An 18,798-nucleotide genomic window follows, 5' to 3' on the forward strand; every position below is an offset into this window, starting at 1 on the left:
TATAACCTTACATAACGGGAGGGTTATCAGTTCGGTAAAGGCCTACGCTACATAAATAACGGGAACTCCAAAATAACGGGAGCTTCCACTGCAGAAACAAACGCGGTCCGCCCCCACGGGAGCCGCCAATGCGGCGGGCGGCGCCGCGCAGCCTCCAGCCACCAGGTGGCGCTCGTCTCTCTTTGACCCAAAGCGACTTCCGGCACGCCGCCGGAAGTGGCGGCGCGCCGCTCCCCGCGATCGGGAGCGCCATGGAGACGTGGGTGCGCTTCAGCGCGCAGAGCCAGGCCAAGGAGCGGCTCTTCAGGTGCGGCGCCGCCCGGCTTCCCCTCCCGGTTTCCCCTCCCGGGGCCCGGCGGCCGCTCGGCGTCCCTCCCCGGGGCCCGAGCCGCGCTCGCCGTCCCCCCGCCCGGACCCGGTCCCCCTCCGGGCCCTGAGGCCGCGCTGTCTCCCGCAGGGCCGCGCAGTACGCGTGCACGTTGGCCGGGGACGCGCTGCGGAGGAACGGGGCGAGCCCCGCACTGCTGAGCAGCGTGAGGCGGCTGGAGGCGCACCTCAGCCTGGGCCGGAAGCGTGAGTGGGCCCGGGCCCAAACCCGGGGTCGGGGGGGGGGGGCTGTGTGCGCGTCCCCCACCCCCCCCCCCCGCGGGCCGTTCTGATTTCCGCCCCCCCCGTCCCGCAGTGCTGCGCCTCGGCAGCTCGGCCGACGCTCTGGAGGCGGCGAAGAGAGCAATTCACCTGTCCGACATGGTGCTGCGCTTCTGCGTCACCCTCAGCCACCTCAACAGGGCCATGTACTTCGCCTGCGACAACGTCCTGTGGGCGGGGAAGGCGGGGCTGGCGCCCGGCGTGGACCAGGAGAAGTGGGGGCAAAGATCCTTCAGGTGAGGGGTGGGGGGCGGCTGAGCAGCACAGAAGGGGTGGCCAGCAGGGACAGGGAGGGGATCGTCCCCCTCTGCTCTGCTCTTGTGAGCCCCATCTGCAGCACTGCACCCAGGGTGGGGGTCCCAGCACAAGAAAGACAGGGAGCTGTTGGAGAGGGTCCAGAGGAGCCACAGAGATGAGCAGGGCTGCAGCACCTCCCTGCAAAGACAGGCTGAGGGAGCAGGGCTTGTTCAGCATGGAGCAGAGAAGCTGCGGGGTGAATCATTGCAGCCTGCAGTACTAAAGGGAGCCTACAGACAGGAGGGGAGTCAGCTCTTGGGAAGGGGAGATGAGAGCAGGACGAGGGGAAATGGCTGGAACTGAGGGAGGACAGATTTCAGCTGGGTGTCAGGGGGAAGTTGTTTGCTGTGAGAGCGGTGAGGTGCTGGAACAGCTGCCCAGAGAGGCTGTGGATGGGCATCCATCCCTGGAGGTGTTCAGGGCCAGGCTGGATGGGGCCCTGGGCAGCCTGGGCTGCTGTGAAATGTGGAGGTTGGTGGCCCTGTGTGTGGTGAGGGGCTGGAGCTTCATCATCCTTGAGGTCCCTTCCAACCCAAAGCATTCTGTGATTCTATGAAGCACAGGGGCTGGAAAGGACCTCTGGAGCTGCCCCTGCTAAAACAGGTTCCCTGTGGCAGGGTCACGTGCAGGTGGGTTTGGGTGTCTGCAGAGGAGACCCCCACACCTCCCTGGGCTTTGCTCTGTGGCACCGCCGCCCTCACAGCTCAGTTCTTCCTCATGTCCACTGCTCAGATCTCCCTCAGCCTTCTCTCCTCCAGGCTGAGGAAACAGGAGGGGGCTCTCAGCCTGTCCCCACCAGGCGGTTCTCCAGACCCCCACCAGCTCTGCACCCTTTGTGGGGCTCTCCCAGCAGCTCCCAGTCTGAACTGGGCAGCCCAGCGGCGCTCTGGTTGTGCCCTTCCCAGAGCAGAGGAGAGGAGCACCTCCCAGCCCTGCTGGGCACGCACTGAGCAATGCCCCTCAGGAAACTGCTGGCCTTTTGGGCCACCAGGACACACTGCTGGCTTGTGGTCAACTGTTGGTGAACCAGAACGTCGTTGTCCTTCTGGGTCACCAGGGCACACGGCTGGCTTGAAGTCAAACGCTGGTCAGCTGTTGGCCATCCAGGACACCATTGGTCACCGGGCCACTCTGCTGGCTTGCTGGCTTGGTCCGTATTTGGTCAATATTTGGTCAACTGTTGGTCAACCAGGACAATATTGGTCATCTGTGCCACCGGGGCACATTGATGGTTTGTGATCAACTGCTTGTCTGAACGAAAACATTGTTGGCCTTCGTGGCCACCATGGCAGGTGGCTGGCTCGTAGCCAACCTGTAGTCAAATATGGGCCACCAGGGCACATTACTGGCTCATGGTCAACTGCTGGTCAAGCATTGGTCAGCTGTTGGTGAACCAGGACACCATTGGCCTTCTGGGCCACCAGGGTACGTTGCTGGCTTGTGGTCAGCTGCTGGTCAGCCATTGGCCAACCAGGACACCATTGGCCATCTTGAGCACTGGGACACGTTGATGGCTCGTGGTCAGCCTGTACTCAAATATTGGCCAGCCGTTGGCCATCCAGGACACTGTTGGCCTTCTGGGCCACAAGGGCATGCTGCTGGCTTGTAGGCAACCTGTAGTCAAATATTGGCCAACTGTTAGTCAACCATTGGCCAACCAGTCCACCGTTGGCCTCCTGTGCCACCAGAGCACGCCGCTGGCTCCTGGTCGCCCTGTTGGCCAACTGTAGTCAACCATTGGCCAACCAGTCCACGGTTGGCTTCCTGTGCCACCAGTGCATACCACTGGCTTGTGGTCACCCTGTTGGCCAACTGCAGTCAACCATTGGCCAACCAGTCCACTCTTGGCCTCCTGTGCCACCAGGGCGCACCACTGGCTCGTGGTTGCCCTGTTGGCCAACTGTAGTCAGCCGTTGGTCAACCAGTCCACGGTTGGCCTCCTGTGCCACCAGGGCATGCTGCTGGCTCATGGTCGCCCTGTTGGCCAACTGCAGTCAACCATTGGCCAACTGTTAGTCAACTGTTGGCCAACCAGTCCCCCGTTGTGCCACCAGGGCACGTGGCTGGCTCATGGTCGCTCTGTTGGCCAACGGTAGTCAACCATTGGCCAACCATTAGTCAACCGTTGGCCAACCAGTCCACTCTTGGCCTCCTGTGCCACCAGGGCACGCTGCTGGCTCGTGGTCACCCTGTTGGCCAACTGTAGTCAACCATTGGCCAACCGTTAGTCAACCACTGGCCAACCAGTCCACCGTTGGCCTCCTGTGCCACCAGGGCACGCGGCTGGCTCGTGGTCGCCCTGTTGGCCAACTGTAGTCAACCGTTGGTCAACCTTTGGCCAACCAGTCCACCGTTGGCCTCCTGTGCCACCAGGGCACGCCTCTGACTCGTCGTCGCCCTGTTGGCCATCTGTAGTCAACCATTGGCCAACCAGTCCACGGTTGGCCTCCTGTGCCACCAGGGCACGCCACTGGCTCATGGTCGCCATGTTGGCCAACTGCAGTCAACCATTGGCCAACTGTTAGTCAACCATTGGCCAACCATTCCCCCGTTGTGCCACCAGGGCACGCAGCTGGCTCGTGGTCGCCCTGTTGGCCAACTGCAGTCAACCATTGGCCAACCGTTAGTCCACAGTTGGCCTCCTGTGCCACCAGGGCACACTGCTGGCTCATGGTCGCCCTGTTGGCCAACTGTAGTCAACCATTGGTCAACCGTTGGTCAACCAGTCCACTGTTGGCCTCCTGTGCCACCAGAGCATGCTGCTGGCTCGTGGTCGCCCTGTTGGCCAACTGCAGTCAACCATTGGCCAACTGTTAGTCAACTGTTGGCCAACCAGTCCACCGTTGTGCCACCAGGGCACGCTGTTGGCTCATGGTCACCCTGTTGGCCAACCGTAGTCAACCATTGGCCAACCATTAGTCAACCGTTGGCCAACCAGTCCACTCTTGGCCTCCTGTGCCACCAGGGCATGTGGCTGGCTCATGGTCGCCCTGTTGGCCAACTGTAATCAACCGTTGGTCAACCGTTGGCCAACCAGTCCACTGTTGGCTTCCTGTGCCACCAGGGCACGCCACTGGCTCATGGTCACCCTGTTGGCCAACTGTAGTCAACCACTGGCCAACTGTTAGTCAACCATTGGCCAACCATTCCCCCGTTGTGCCACCAGGGCACGCAGCTGGCTCGTGGTCGCCCTGTTGGCCAACTGTAGTCAACCATTGGCCAACCGTTAGTCAAGCATTGGCCAACCAGTCCACCGTTGGCCTCCTGTGCCACCAGGGCACGCTGCTGGCTCGTGGTCGCCCTGTTGGCCAACAGTAGTCAACCATTGGCCAACCGTTAGTCCACGGTTGGCCTCCTGTGCCACCAGGGCATGCCACTGGCTCATGGTCACCCTGTTGGCCAACTGCAGTCAACCACTGGCCAACCGTTAGTCAATCACTGGCCGACCAGTCCACGGTTGGCCTCCTGTGCCACCAGGGCACGCAGCTGGCTCGTGGTCGCCCTGTTGGCCAACCAGTCCACTGTTGGCCTCCTGTGCCACCAGGGCACGCGGCTGGCTCATGGTCGCCCTGTTGGCCACCTGCTCAGCGCTGCGCCCGCCGGAGCCGCGCGTCGTTCGGCACCGCTCTGCCCGCTCCCTCCTCTTGCAGGTATTACCTCTTCGCCCTCCTCGTCAACCTGAGTCGCGACGCCTACGAGATCCGGCTGCTGATGGAGCGCGAGGCCAGCGGGAAGCGCGGCAAGGTGGCCACCAACGGGCAGCGGCCGCGGGGCGACGCGGGGCTGCAGGCGCTGAGGCTGAGGCTGCAGGCGCAGCTGCGGCTTCTGCTGCGCGTCCTGCGAGGGAACCCCCCGCTGCTGCTGGACCTGGTGAAGAACGCCTGCGACCTCTTCATCCCTCTGGACAAGCTGGGGTTGTACCGAAGCGGCCCGGCTTTCGTGGGGCTGTGCGGCCTCACCTCCTCCATCCTCTCCATCCTCACCATCCTCCATCCTTGGCTCAAACTGAAGCCGTAAAGCCGCCGGATGGAGATTTGTGGCGGCCTCGGCGCCCGCCCGGAGCCCTTCGGACACTTCGAGTTCGTTTTAAGGGAGGCTGAGCTGCGCGCAGCCCCGGCGCGTTGGGGTGCCGCGGGTCCAGCAGGGCGCGGGGGGCTGCGGGACCCCCGGTGCGGCGGGGAGGAGCGGTGCCGGAGCCGTTGGACCATCCGTGCGCGGTGCTGGGCTCGGTTTCGGTCCGCATCTGCGGGGTGGAGGCTGTGAGCTCCGCGCCTGCTGGGAGGTTGTGGGGCGGAACGGCGCTGCGCTGCTGCGGAACCACGGAACCACGATGCGGCGGCTCCCAGCACGGCTGGGGGGGGAAGGGGCCGGACGGCGGGGAGGTGGGGAGGGGAGGGGGCTGGGGGGGTGGGAGAGGGCGGGGGGTGGGTGGAAAAAGGGGGAGAGTTGGGGCTGGGAGGGGGGAGTTGGGGCAGGAGGGGCAGAAATGGGTTGAAAAAGGGGGAAGTTGGGGCTGGAGGGGCAGAAATGGGGCTGGGAAGGGGAGAAATGAGGCTGGGAAGGGGAGAAATGGGTTGAAAAAGGGGGGAGTTGGGGCTGGAGGGGCAGAAATGGGGCTGGAAAAGGGAGAAATGGGGCTGGGAATGGGGGAAGTTGGGGCTGGCGGGGCAGAAATGGGGCTGGGAAGGGGGGAAGTTGGGGCTGGAGGGGCAGAGATGGGTTGAAAAAGGGAAAAGTTGGGGCTGGAGGGGCAGAAATGGGGCTGGGAAGGGGAGAGATGGGGCTGGGAAGGGGAGAGATGGGTTGAAAAATGGGGGAGTTGGGGCTGGAGGGGCAGAAATGGGGCTGGGAAGGGGAGAAATGGGGCTGGGAAGGGGGGAAGTTGGGGCTGGAGGGGCAGAAATGGGGCTGGGAAAGGGAGAAATGGGTCTGGGAATGGGGGAAGTTGGGGCTGGCGGGGCAGAAATGGGGCTGGGAAGGGGGGAAGTTGGGGCTGGAGGGGCAGAAATGGGTTGAAAAAGGGGGGAGTTGGGGCTGGAGGGGCAGAAATGGGGCTGGGAAGGGGAGAAATGGGTTGAAAAAGGGGGGAGTTGGGGCTGGAGGGGCAGAAATGGGGCTGGGAAGGGGAGAATTGGGTTGAAAAAGGGGGGAGTTGGGGCTGGAGGGGCAGAAATGGGGCTGGGAAGGGGGGAAGTTGGGGCTGGAGGGGCAGAGATGGGTTGAAAAAGGGGGGAGTTGGGGCTGGAGGGGCAGAAATGGGGCTGGGAAGGGGAGAAATGGGTTGAAAAAGGGGGGAGTTGGGGCTGGAGGGGCAGAAATGGGTTGAAAAAGGGGGGAGTTGGGGCTGGAGGGGCAGAAATGGGGCTGGGAAGGGGAGAAATGGGTTGAAAAAGGGGGGAGTTGGGGCTGGAGGGGCAGAAATGGGTTGAAAAAGGGGGAGTTGGGGCTGGAGGGGCAGAAATGGGGCTGGGAAAGGGAGAAATGAGGCTCGGAAGGGGAGAATTAGGTGTGGGGAGGGGAGTTGTTGGGTCTGGGAAGGGAAGAGTTGGGTCCGAGTGGGTGCAGGAAGGGGGGAGTTGGGACTGAAAGGGGGCAGATGGGTCCTGGAAGGGGAGTTGGGTCCTGGAAGGGCCGCTCTGGAGCCGCTTCCGTCGCAGCGTGGCGTGGCTGTTTTGTGCCTCGGAGGTCCATTGCGGTGCAGACGCTGCACCGTTAATTAATAAATTACCGCCTGCGTTAATTGCGGTGCCCTCGGGGGTCGCACCGCTCCGCTGTGGGGCTCAGCGCCCGCCCCACACGTTGGCAGTTGTGGGGTGCAGACCCCCCCCGTCCCCCCCATTTCCCAGCGTGTTCCCACATCGCCAGCGCTGCTCGGGTTCGGCTGTGGTTCACCCCACGCTTCGCCCCTCAAAAAACCCCACAAACAAACCCTGCCCCCCAAGCCCTACACCTCAAACCCCATAACCCCCCACGCCCTATAAACTGCCCCACAAAAACCCTGCAGCCCCATTCACCCCCAACCCCGCACCCCCAGCCCCCTAAGCTCCCTCAACCCGGGCACCGCACCCCAAACCCCTCCTGCACCCCCAAACCCTAAATGCTTCCTCTCGAAACCGTGTCCCCCACAGCCCCAAACCCTGCATCCCAAATCCTCCAACCCCAAACCCTCAAACTGGCCGCTGCACCCCAAAACTCTGCCCCCAAATCCCCCAGCCCTACAACCCCAAAGCCCTGCCCACGTGCACCCCATAACTCTGCCCCCTCGGCCCTGTGCCCCATGTTCCCAAACCCTGAACCCCAAAACTCTGCCTTTCCGAAACCCAAAATCGCCCCAAACCACCCCAAACCCTTCACCCAGTTCCCCAACCTCCGTGCCCCAAATCCCACAACACCAAACCATGCCCCTAAAAACCCCAAACCCTGTGCCCCAAATCCCCCAACCCTAATGCCCCATACCCTGCTTTCCTGCACCCCAAAACTCCGCCTACTGAACCCTGTTCCCAAATCCCGAATCCTGTTCCCAAACCCTGCAACCCAAATCCCATATCCTAAAACCCCAAACTGTCCACCTGCACCCCAAAGCACTGCACCCCAATTTCTGTGCCCCAAATCTCCAAACTTTGTACCCCAAACCCCGTCCCCCCGCACCCCAAACCCTGGGCCCCAAATCCCCCAACCCCTAAAACCCCAAACCCTGCCCTCCTGCACCCCAAAACTCTGCCCCGAAACCCTGCACCCCAAATCCCGAATCCTTTTCCCAAACCCTGCACCCCAAATCCCCAATCCTGTTCCCAAACCCTGCACCCCAAATCCCCAACCCTAAACCCCCAAACCCCACCCCCAAACATTGTCCCCCCGCACCCCAAACCTCTGCCCCACAAATCCAACCCTAAACCCCCAAATCCTCCCTTCCTGCACCCCAAAACTCTGCGCCCCAATTCCTGAGCCCCAAATCCCCAAACCCTGCATCCTGTACCCCAATCTTCGTGCCCCAAATCCCACAACCCCAAACCCTGCCCCTTCAAACCCCAAACTGTGCCCCAAAGCCCCCTAACCCCACACCCCCAAATCCTCCCTTCCTGCACCCCAAAACTCTGCATCCCAATTCCTGAGCCCCAAATCCCCAAACCCTGCATACTGTACCCCAATCTTCGTGCCCCAAATCCCACAACCCCAAACCCTGCACCCCAAACCCTGCCCCTAAAACTCCCAAACCCTGTGCCCCAAATCCCCCAACCCCTAAAACCCCAAACCCTGCCCTCCTGCACCCCAAAACTCTGCCCCTAAACCCTGTACCCCAAATCCCGAATCCTGATCCCAAACCCTGCACCCCAAATCCCCAACCCTAAACCCCCAAACCCCACCCCCAAACATTGTCCCCCCGCACCCCAAACCTCTGCCCCACAAATCCAACCCTAAACCCCCAAATCCTCCCTTCCTGCACCCCAAAACTCTGCACCCCAATTCCTGAGCCCCAAATCCCCAAACCCTGCATCCTGTACCCCAATCTTCGTGCCCCAAATCCCACAACCCCAAACCCTGCCCCTACAAACCCCAAACCCTGCGCCCCAAATCCCCCAAACCGAATGCCCCAAATCCTGCTTTCCTACACCCCAAAACTCCGCCTACTGAACCGTGTTCCCTAATCCCCTATCCTGATCCCCAACCCTGCAACCCAAATCCCATATCCTAAAATCCCAAACTGTCCCCCTGCACCCCAAAACTCTGCACCCCAATTTCTGTGCCCCAAATCTCCAAACTCCGTGCCCCAAACCCCCCCGCGCCCCAACCCTGTGCCCCAAATCCACCAACCCCTAAAACCCCAAACCCTGCCCTCCTGCACCCCAAAACTCAGCCCCGAAACCCTGCACCCCATATCCCCAATCCTTTTCCCAAACCCTGCACCCCAAATCCCCAACCCTAAACCCCCAAACCCTGCACCCTCCAAACATTGTCCCCCCGCACCCCAAACCTCTGCCCCACAAATCCAAACCCCTAAACCCCCAAATCCTCCCTTCCTGCACCCCAAAACTCTGCACCCCAATTCCTGAGCCCCAAATCCCCAAACCCTGCATCCTGTACCCCAATCTTCGTGCCCCAAATCCCGCAACCCCAAACCCTGCACCCCAAACCCTGCCGCTACAAACCCCAAACCCTGTGCCCCAAATCCCCCAACCCCTAAAACCCCAAACCCTGCCCTCCTGCACCCCAAAACTCTGCCCCGAAACCCTGCGCCCCAAAACCCTGATAATGCACACATCAGACCCGTCCACCCCAAATCCCACAAACCCCAATGCCGCCCCCCAAAACCCCAAAACTCCACCCCACCAACCGCCCCATTGGGGACGGAGCAGGGGGTCCCTATGGGGAGGGGATCTTTGACACCATTATGGGGTTTTGTCCCCTGACACCATTATGGGGTTTTGTCCCCTGACACCACTATGGGGTTTTGTCCGTCTGACCCCAATATGGGGTTTTGTCTCCTGACACCATTATGGGGTTTTGTCCCTCTGACACCATTATGGGGTTTTGTCCCCTGACACCATTATGGGGTTTTGTCCTTTGACACCATTATGGGGTTTTGTCCCCTGACACCATTATGGGATTTTGTCCCCTGACACCATTATGGGGTTTTGTCCTTTGACACCACTATGGGGTTTTGTCCCCTTACACCATTATGGGGTTTTGTCCCTCTGACACCATTATGGGGTTTTGTCCACTGACACCATTATGGGGTTTTGACCCCTGACACCTTTATGGGGTTTTGTCCCTGTGACACCACTATGGGGTTTTGTCCCTCTGACACCATTATGGGGTTTTGTCCCCTGATACCTTTATGGGGTTTTGTCCCCTGACACCTTTTTGGGGTTTTGTCCCTCTGACACCATTATGGGGTTTTGTCCCCTGACACCATTATGGGGTTTTGTCCGTCTGACACCATTATGGGGTTTTGTCCTTTGACACCATTATGGGGTTTTGTCCCTTTTACACCATTATGGGGTTTTGTCCACTGACACCACTATGGGGTTTTGTCCCTTTTACACCATTATGGGGTTTTGTCCTCTGACCCCATTATGGGGTTTTGTCCCCTTACACCATTATGGGGTTTTGTCCTCTGACACCATTATGGGGTTTTCTCCCTATGACACCACTATGGGGTTTTGTCCCCTTACACCATTATGGGGTTTTGTCCCCTGACACCATTATGGGGTTTTGTCCCTCTGACACCATTATGGCGTTTTGTCCCCTTACACCATTATGGGGTTTTGTCCGTCTGACAACATTATGGGGTTTTGTCCACTGACACCATTATGGGGTTTTGTCCCTCAGACACCATTATGGGGTTTTGTCCGTCTGACAACATTATGGGGTTTTGTCCACTGACACCATTATGGCGTTTTGTCCCTCAGACACCATTATGGGGTTTTGTCCGTCTGACAACATTATGGGGTTTTGTCCACTGACACCATTATGGGGTTTTGTCCTTTGACACCATTATGGGGTTTTGTCCCTTTTACACCATTATGGGGTTTTGTCCACTGACACCACTATGGGGTTTTGTCCCTTTTACACCATTATGGGGTTTTCTCCTCTGACCCCATTATGGGGTTTTGTCCCCTTACACCATTATGGGGTTTTTTCCCCTGACACCATTATGGGATTTTGTCCCTTTTACACCATTATGGGGTTTTATCCCCTGACACCATTATGGGGTTTTGTCCCCTGACACCTTTATGGGGTTTTGTCCCTCTGACACCATTATGGGGTTTTGTCCCCTGACACCATTATGGTGTTTTGTCCACTGACACCACTATGGGGTTTTGTCCCTTTTACACCATTATGGGGTTTTCTCCTCTGACACCATTATGGGGTTTTCTCCCTATGACACCACTATGGGGTTTTGTCCCCTTACACCATTATGGGGTTTTGTCCCCTGACACCATTATGGGGTTTTGTCCCTCTGACACCATTATGGGGTTTTGTCCGTCTGACACCATTATGGGGTTTTGTCCCCTTACACCATTATGGGGTTTTGTCCCTCTGACACCATTATGGGGTTTTGTCCCCTGACACCATTATGGGGTTTTGTCCCTCTGACACCATTATGGGGTTTTGTCCGTCTGACACCATTATGGCGTTTTGTCCCCTTACACCATTATGGGGTTTTGTCCCCTGACACCATTATGGGGTTTTGTCCCTCTGACACCATTATGGCGTTTTGTCCCCTTACACCATTATGGGGTTTTGTCCCTCTGACACCATTATGGGGTTTTGTCCCCTGACACCATTATGGGGTTTTGTCCCTCTGACACCATTATGGGGTTTTGTCCCTCTGACACCATTATGGCGTTTTGTCCCCTTACACCATTATGGGGTTTTGTCCGTCTGACAACATTATGGGGTTTTGTCCACTGACACCACTATGGGGTTTTGTCCCTCAGACACCATTATGGGGTTTTGTCCGTCTGACAACATTATGGGGTTTTGTCCACTGACACCACTATGGGGTTTTGTCCCTCAGACACCATTATGGGGTTTTGTCCCTTTTACGCCACTATGGGGTTTTGTCCCAATGTCACCATTATGGGGTTTTGTCCTCTGACACCATTATGGGGTTTTGTCCCAATGTCACCATTATGGGGTTTTGTCCTCTGACACCATTATGGGGTTTTGTCCCTCAGACACCATTATGGGGTTTTGTCTCTCTGACACCATTATGGGGTTTTCTCCCTATGACACCACTATGGGGTTTTGTCTCTCTGACACCATTATGGGGTTTTTTCCCCTGACACCATTATGGGATTTTGTCCCTTTTACACCATTATGGGGTTTTGTCCCCTGACACCATTATGGGATTTTGTCCCAGTGACACCATTATGGGGTTTTGTCCCCTGACACCATTATGGGGTTTTGTCCCCTGACACCTTTATGGGGTTTTGTCCCTCTGACACCATTATGGGGTTTTGTCCCCTGACACCATTATGGGGTTTTGTCCCTTTGACACTACTGTGGGGTTTTGTCCCCTGACACCACTATGGGGTTTTGTCCCCTTACACCACTATGGGGTTTTGTCCCCTGTCCCCAATATGGGGTTTTGTCCCACTCTCACAATATGGGGTTTTTCCTACTGACTCGCCTATGGGGCGCCCCATAACCCGCTATAGGGCGCACTGTGCACCCTGAGGTTCCCCTAAAGCCCTTTATGGACACGGGGGGCTGAGCGACGTGTCCCCCCCCCCCCCCCCGCCCCATTGCGACCCCACCTGTCCCCCCCCCCCCCCGCGTCCCTTTTGGGGCCGTTTCCTCCGATTTTCCCCTTTTGGGAACAAAACGTCCGAAGACAAAAATCCTACAAATCCTACAAACCCGACCTCAAAGCAAAACAAAAAATCCCGACTTTTTCGAATCTTTTTTTTTTATTTTCCCCAAAACCACCCAAAAACGGGCGATCCGCCCCAAACCGCGCCGCCCCGCCCGGTTATTTATAGCGGCCTATGGGGCTGCGGGGGGGGGAGGGCAGAAATCCCATATAAATGGGTTTTTTGTAGGGAAAGGGAACGCGGACCGCGGCGGGGGGGCGAGGAGCCGCGCACCGACAGCGATGGGGCGGCCGCCCCCCGAGGCTGCGCTGCTGCTCACGGCGCTGTGGGGTCGGTGTGGGGCGACGGGGGCTTTGGGGTCGGCTTTGGGGTCGGCTTTTGGGGTCGGGGGATCCCGCGGGGAGATCCTGAGGGGGGGACCCTATAGAAATGTCCCTTAGGGTTTGGAGGGGCTTTGGGGTTGTGGGGTCGGGGTGTCCCATGGAAAGTCCCATAGCGATTGGGCTGTGGGGTCGGAAGGGGATTTGGGGTCGGGGGATCCCGCGGAGAGATCCTGAGGGGGGTGGGGGACCCCATGGAAATGTCCCATAGGGACTGGGGTGGCTTTGGGGTTGTGGGGTCGGGGTGTCCCATGGAAAGTCCTATAGGGGTTGGGCTGTGGGGTGGGGAGGGGATTTGGGGTCGGGGATCCTATGGAGAGATCGTGGGGGGGGTGGGGGACCCTATGGAAATGTCCCATAGGGATTGGAGGGGCTTTGGGATTGTGGGGTCGGGGTGTCCCATGGAAAGTCCTATTGGGGTTGGGCTGTGGGGTCGGGGGGTTGGGGGAGGGATTTGGGGTTGTGGGGTCGGGGTGTCCCATGGAAAGTCCTATAGGGGTTGGGCTGTGGGGTCGGAAGGGGATTTGGGGTCGGGGATCCCACGGAGAGATCCTGAGGGGGGTGGGGGACCCCATAGAAATGTCCCATAGGGATTGGGGGGGGGTTTGGGGTTGTGGGGTCGGGGTGTCCCACGGAAAGTCCTATAGGGGCTGCGCTGTGGGGTGGGGAGGGGATTTGGGGTTGGGGATCCTGAGGGGGGTGGGGGACCCCATGGAAATGTCCCATAGGGACTGGGGTGGCTTTGGGGTTGTGGGGTCGGGGTGTCCCATGGAAAGTCCCATAGGGGTTGGGCTGTGGGGTCGGGAGGGGATTTGGGGTCGGGGATCCCATGGAGGGATCCAGAGGGGGGTGGGGACCCCATGGAAATGTCCCATAGGGATTGGAGGGGCTTTGGGGTTGTGGGGTCGGGGTGTCCCATGGAAAGTCCCATAGGATTGGGCTGTGGGGTCAGGAGGGGATTTGGGGTCAGGGGGTCCCATGGATGGATCTTGTCCCATAGGGGTTGGGGGGGAGGTGGGGTTGTGGGGTTGGAGATCCCATAGGGATTGGAGGGAAGGTTGTGGGGTTGGGGTGTCCCACAGAAAGTCCTATAGCAACTGTGGGGTTTGGGGGACTGTGGGATCGAGAGAGGGTTATGGGGTTGGGGGTCCCGTGGAGAAATCCCATAGGGAATGGGGGAGTGTGTGGGAAAGTGCCTTTGGGATTGAGGGGGGTTTTGGGGTCTGGGCAGGGGGGGGGTGGGATTCCCATAAAGAAATCCCATAGGGAGTGGGAGACCCCATAGAAATGTGCCATAGGGATTGGAGGGGCTTTGGGGTTGTGGGGTCGGGGTGTCCCATGGAAAGTCCCATAGGGATTGGGTTGTAGGGTCGGGGTTGGGGGTCCCCAGGGAGAGATCCCATGGGGAGGGGGAAAAAGTCCCATAGGGACTGGGGGGAGACTTTGGGGTTGGGGGGGTTTTGGGGTTATGGGGTTGGAGGTCTGTGTGGGAAAATCCCATAGGGATTTGGGGGGGGGAGGTTGGGGTTGTGGGGTCGGGGACACCATGGAAAAATCCCATAGGAGTTGGTGGGGGGGGTTGGGGGCCAGAGGGGCTTTGGGGTTATGGGGTCGGGGTGTCCCATGGAAAGTCTTATAGGGACTGGGGGGTTTTGGGGTTGGGAGGGTTTGGGGTTGGGGTCTCCATGTAGAAATCCCATAGGGAATGGGGGACTGCGTGCCAAAGTCCCATAGGGTTTGGGGAGGGGGGTTGGGGGGCTGTGGGGTCGGGATTTGGGGTTGTGGGGTTGGGGGTCACCATGGGAACAAATCCCACAGAGTTTGGGGCGCTTGGAGGGGGAATTCCGTGCGGAAGGAGCCGTGGAAAAACCCCATAGGAAAAAAGGAGTCTGGGGGAAAAACCCCATAAGGAAAAGGGGAAGTGGGCGCACAGCGCAGCCCCACAGGACCCCCCCCCCACCCACCCCATAGGGCTGTGGGGTTTTTCTCTCGGGATGAAACCCCAAAGGCGAAGTGTGGGGTGGGAGCAGAGCTGTGTAGGGTGGGGGGGGAAAGGGACAAAAAAGGGTTTTTTGGGGGAGGGTAATTTCTATGGGGTTCCGGGTGCTGCGTATGGGGAATTTTTTGGGGTGCTGGATGTGGGGTTTGGGGTATCATATATGGGATTTGGGGTATCATATATGGGGTCCTCAGTGGTCCTCTGGGTGCTCTATATGGGGTTCTGGGTGCTCTATATGGGGTTTTTGGTGGGTTATAGGGGATTCTGGCTGTGCATGGGGTTTTGGGTGTTATATGGGGTTTTGGGTGTTATATGGGGTTTTGGGTGTTATATGGGGTTTTGGGTGTTATATGGGGTTTTGGGTGTTATATGGGGTTTTGGGTGTTATGGGATTCTCAGTGGCACATGTGGGGTTTTGGGTGTCATATGGGGTTTTGGGTATTATATGGGGTTCTCAGTGGTACATGTGGGGTTCTGGGTGTTATATGGGGTTCTCAGAGCTGAGTATGGGGTTCTGGATGCTGTACGTGGGATTCCAGGTGTTATATATGGGATTCTGGGTGTTATATATGGGGTTCTGGGTGGGTTATAGGGGATTCTGGCTGTGCATGGGGTTTTGGGTGTTCCATATGGGGTTCTGGGTGTTATATGGGGTTCTGGGTGCTGTACATGGGATTCCAGTTGTTCTGTATGGGGTTCTCAGTGGTCTATATGGGATTCCAGCTGTTATATATGGGGTTCTGGGTGGGTTATAGGGGATTCTGCCTGTACATAGGGTTCTGGGTGTTCCATATGGGGTTCTGGGTGTCATATGGGGTTTGGGGTATTATATGGGGTTCCCAGTGGTACATGTGGGGTTTTGGGTGTTATATGGGGTTCTCAGAGCTGGATATGGGGTTCTGGGTGCTGTGTGTGGGGCTTTTGGTGCTGTACGTGGGGTTCTGGGTGGGTTATATGGGGTTCTGGGTGCTGTATGTGGGATTCCAGTGTTCCATATGGGGTTCTGGGTACTATAGGGGATTCTGGGTGCTGTACATGGGCTTCCAGGTGTTCCATATGGGGCTCTGGGTGTTATATGGGGTTTTGGGTGTTATATGGGATTCTCAGTGGTACATGTGGGGTTTTGGGTGTCATATGGGGTTTTGGGTATTATATGGGGTTCCCAGTGGTACATGTGGGGTTCTGGGTGTTATATGGGGTTCTCAGAGCTGGATATGGGGTTCTGGGTGCTGTATGTGGGGTTCCAGGTGTTATATATGGGGTTCCGGGTAGTTTATATGGGGTTCTGGGTGCTGTATGTGGGTTTATGGGTGGTGGATGTGGGGTTCTGGGTGTTTTATTGGGGTTCTTGGCGCTGCTTTGTGGGGTTCCTTTGTGGGGTGCTCTCTGGAGTTCTCTGTGCTGTTTATGGGGTTCGGTGCCGTATGGGGGATTTGGGTGCTGCTTTGTGGGGTTCTCCCCCCTGCCCACATCCCTCATTTTCCCTATAGCCCCCACACCCCATTGCCCCCACTGCCATCCCCCCCCATAACCCCACATCCCCCATAACCCCACCTCCCTGACCCCCAGAACCCCGTATCCTCCATTGCCCCCATAATCTCCCACTCCCCAGACCCCATATCCTTTATGCCCCCCGATAATCCCACACCCCATAACGCCCCACTCTCCACAACCCCACACCTCTTCCCCACCTCGGAACCCGTCACTCCACACCCCATAATACCCATAACCACGTTACCCCATAGCCCCGTGCCCCCCCTGACTCCCACCCCCCATAATGCCACACTCCATGATCCCACACTCCCCCATGATCCCGATCCACCCCATAACCCCATGATCCCAGTCCACCCCATGATCCCAGTCCACCCCATGATCCCAAACTCCCCCACACCCCCCATAACCCCACACCCCCCATAACCCCACACCCCCCATAACCCCACACCCCCCATAACCCCACACCCCCCATAACCCCACACCCCCCATAACCCCACACCCCCCATAACCCCATGATCCCAGTCCACCTCATGATCCCAAACTCCCCCATAACCCCATGATCTCAATCCCCCCATAACCCACAGCCCCCATAACCCCATGATCCCAATCCACCCCATAACCCCCCCCATAACCCTGTGATCCCAAACCACCCCATAACTCCATAATCCCACACTCGCCCATGATCCCAAACCACCCTGTGATCAAAAACCACCCCATAACCCCATGATCCCAATCCACCCCATAACCCCAATCCACCCCATAACCCCACCCCCCCATGATCACAAACCACCCCATGATCCCAAACCCCCCCATAACCCCATGATCCCAACCCACCCCATGACCCCACACCCCCCTGTGATCCCAATCCACCCCATGACCCCAACCCCCCCTATAACCCCACACCCCCCCATAACCCCATGATCCCAAACTCCCCCAAGATCCACAGCCCCCATAACCCCATGACCCCACACCCCTCCATGACCCCACAGCCCCATGACCCGTCACCCCCCTGTGATCCCAAACCCCCCCATGACCCCACACCCCCCCAAACCCCCCCATGATCCCAAACCCCCACATAACACCAAGATCCCAAACCCCCCCCATGACCCCTCACCCCCCTGTGATCCCACACTCCCCACAACCCTCCATGACCCCCAACCCCTCCATAACCCCATGACCCCACACCCCCCCATGACCCCACACCCCCCCATGACCCCACACCCCCCCATGACCCCACACCCCCCCATGACCCCACACCCCCCCATGACCCCATGACCCCACACCCCCATGATCCCAATCCACCCCATGACCCCAAATCCCCCTATAACCCCACACCCCCCCATGACCCCACACTCCCCCATAACCCCATGACCCCACACCCCCCCATGATCCCACAGCCCCATAGCCCCATGATCCCATGACCCCCAAACCCCCCCATGATCCCATGACCCCAACCCCCCCCCATGACCCCAAGACCACATGACCCCACACCCCCCCATGACCCCATAGCCCCATAACCCCATGAGCCCACACCCCCCCATGACCCCACAGCCCCATAACCCCATGAGCCCACACCCCCCCATGACCCCACAGCCCCATAACCCCATGACCCCACACCCCACTGTGATCCCAATCCCCCCCATAACCCCATGATCCCAAACCCCCCTGTGATCCCAACCCCCCCCATGACCCCACTCCCCCATAACCCCATGACCCCAAACCCCCTCCATGACCGCACAGCCCCCCATAACCCCATGATCCCAAACCCCCCCATGACCCCACAGCCCCCCGTGATCCCAATCCACCCCATAACCCCAAGATCCCCAACCCCCCAAGATCCCACCCCCCCACACACCCCTCCATGACCCCACACCCCCCGTGATCCCAATCCCCCCCATAACCCCATGATCCCAAACCCCCCCCATGACCCCACACCCCCGTGATCCCAATCCCCCCCAAGATCCCACACCCCCCCATGACCCCATGATCCCAACCCCCCCATGACCCCCACAGCCCCCCATAACCCCATGACCCCAAACTCCCTCCGTGACCCCAAACCCCTCCATGACCCCACACCCCCATAACCCCATGACCCCAAACCCCCTCCATGACCGCACAGCCCCACACCCCCCCATGACCCCACACCGCCCTGTGATCCCATTCCCCCCCATAACCCCATGATCCCAAATCCCCCCCATGACCCCACAGCCCCCTGTGATCCCAATCCCGCCCATAACCCCATGATCCCAAACCCCCCCAAGATCCCAAACCCCCCCATGATCCCAACCCCCCCATGACCCCATGATCCCAACCCCCCCATGACCCCATGATCCCAAACCCCCCTTTAAACCCACATGACCCCACACCTCCGTGATCCCAATCCACCCCATAACCCCGTGATCCCAAACCCCCCCATGATCCCACAGCCCCACAACCCCATGACCCCAAGCCCCCCACAGCCCCCCATGACCCCACAGCCCCCCATGACCCCACAGCCCCCCATGACCCCAATCCACCCCAACCCCCCAAGATCCCCCACCCCCTCCATGACCCTAAACCCCTCCATGACCCTAAACCCCTCCATGACCCTAAACCCCTCCATGACCCCACACCCCCATAACCCCATGATCCCAAACCCCCCCATGACCCCACAGCCCCC

At 58.9% G+C, this 18,798-nt stretch overlaps 2 protein-coding genes across 2 annotated transcripts in view; both read left to right on the forward strand.

Annotated features, from left to right (window-relative positions):
• Positions 1 to 187: 187 nt before the first annotated feature.
• On the forward strand, positions 188 to 5,303 carry PEX11B (peroxisomal biogenesis factor 11 beta). Its single transcript, XM_090127112.1, has 4 exons — positions 188 to 307; positions 458 to 573; positions 683 to 884; positions 4,596 to 5,303. Exons 1-4 carry the CDS (start codon positions 252 to 254, stop codon positions 4,960 to 4,962), a joined length of 741 nt encoding a protein of 246 aa, XP_089983238.1. The 5' UTR covers positions 188 to 251; the 3' UTR covers positions 4,963 to 5,303.
• A 7,076-nt stretch (positions 5,304 to 12,379) lies between these two features.
• Positions 12,380 to 18,798, forward strand: part of ITGA10 (integrin subunit alpha 10) — a 72,410-nt gene continuing 65,991 nt past the window's right edge. The window contains exon 1 of the mRNA XM_090127113.1: positions 12,380 to 12,596. Coding sequence (XP_089983239.1) covers positions 12,548 to 12,596 — 49 coding nt within the window. The 5' untranslated portion in view covers positions 12,380 to 12,547. The remainder of the gene's footprint in view (positions 12,597 to 18,798) is intronic.

Source organism: Phasianus colchicus, chromosome 30, assembly GCF_987193195.1.
Source record: "Phasianus colchicus chromosome 30, bPhaCol1.hap1.1, whole genome shotgun sequence".
Taxonomy (NCBI): Eukaryota; Metazoa; Chordata; class Aves; order Galliformes; family Phasianidae; genus Phasianus; species Phasianus colchicus.

Excerpts from the sequence above, each read along its gene's own strand:
- PEX11B (XM_090127112.1), top strand. The coding sequence starts at position 252 with ATGGAGACGTGGGTGCGCTTCAGCGCGCAGAGCCAGGCCAAGGAGCGG. Across the intron at positions 574-682 it reads CCTCAGCCTGGGCCGGAAGC|TGCTGCGCCTCGGCAGCTCG; the intron begins GTGAGTGGGCCC and ends CCCGTCCCGCAG. Across the intron at positions 885-4,595 it reads TGGGGGCAAAGATCCTTCAG|GTATTACCTCTTCGCCCTCC; the intron begins GTGAGGGGTGGG and ends CTCCTCTTGCAG.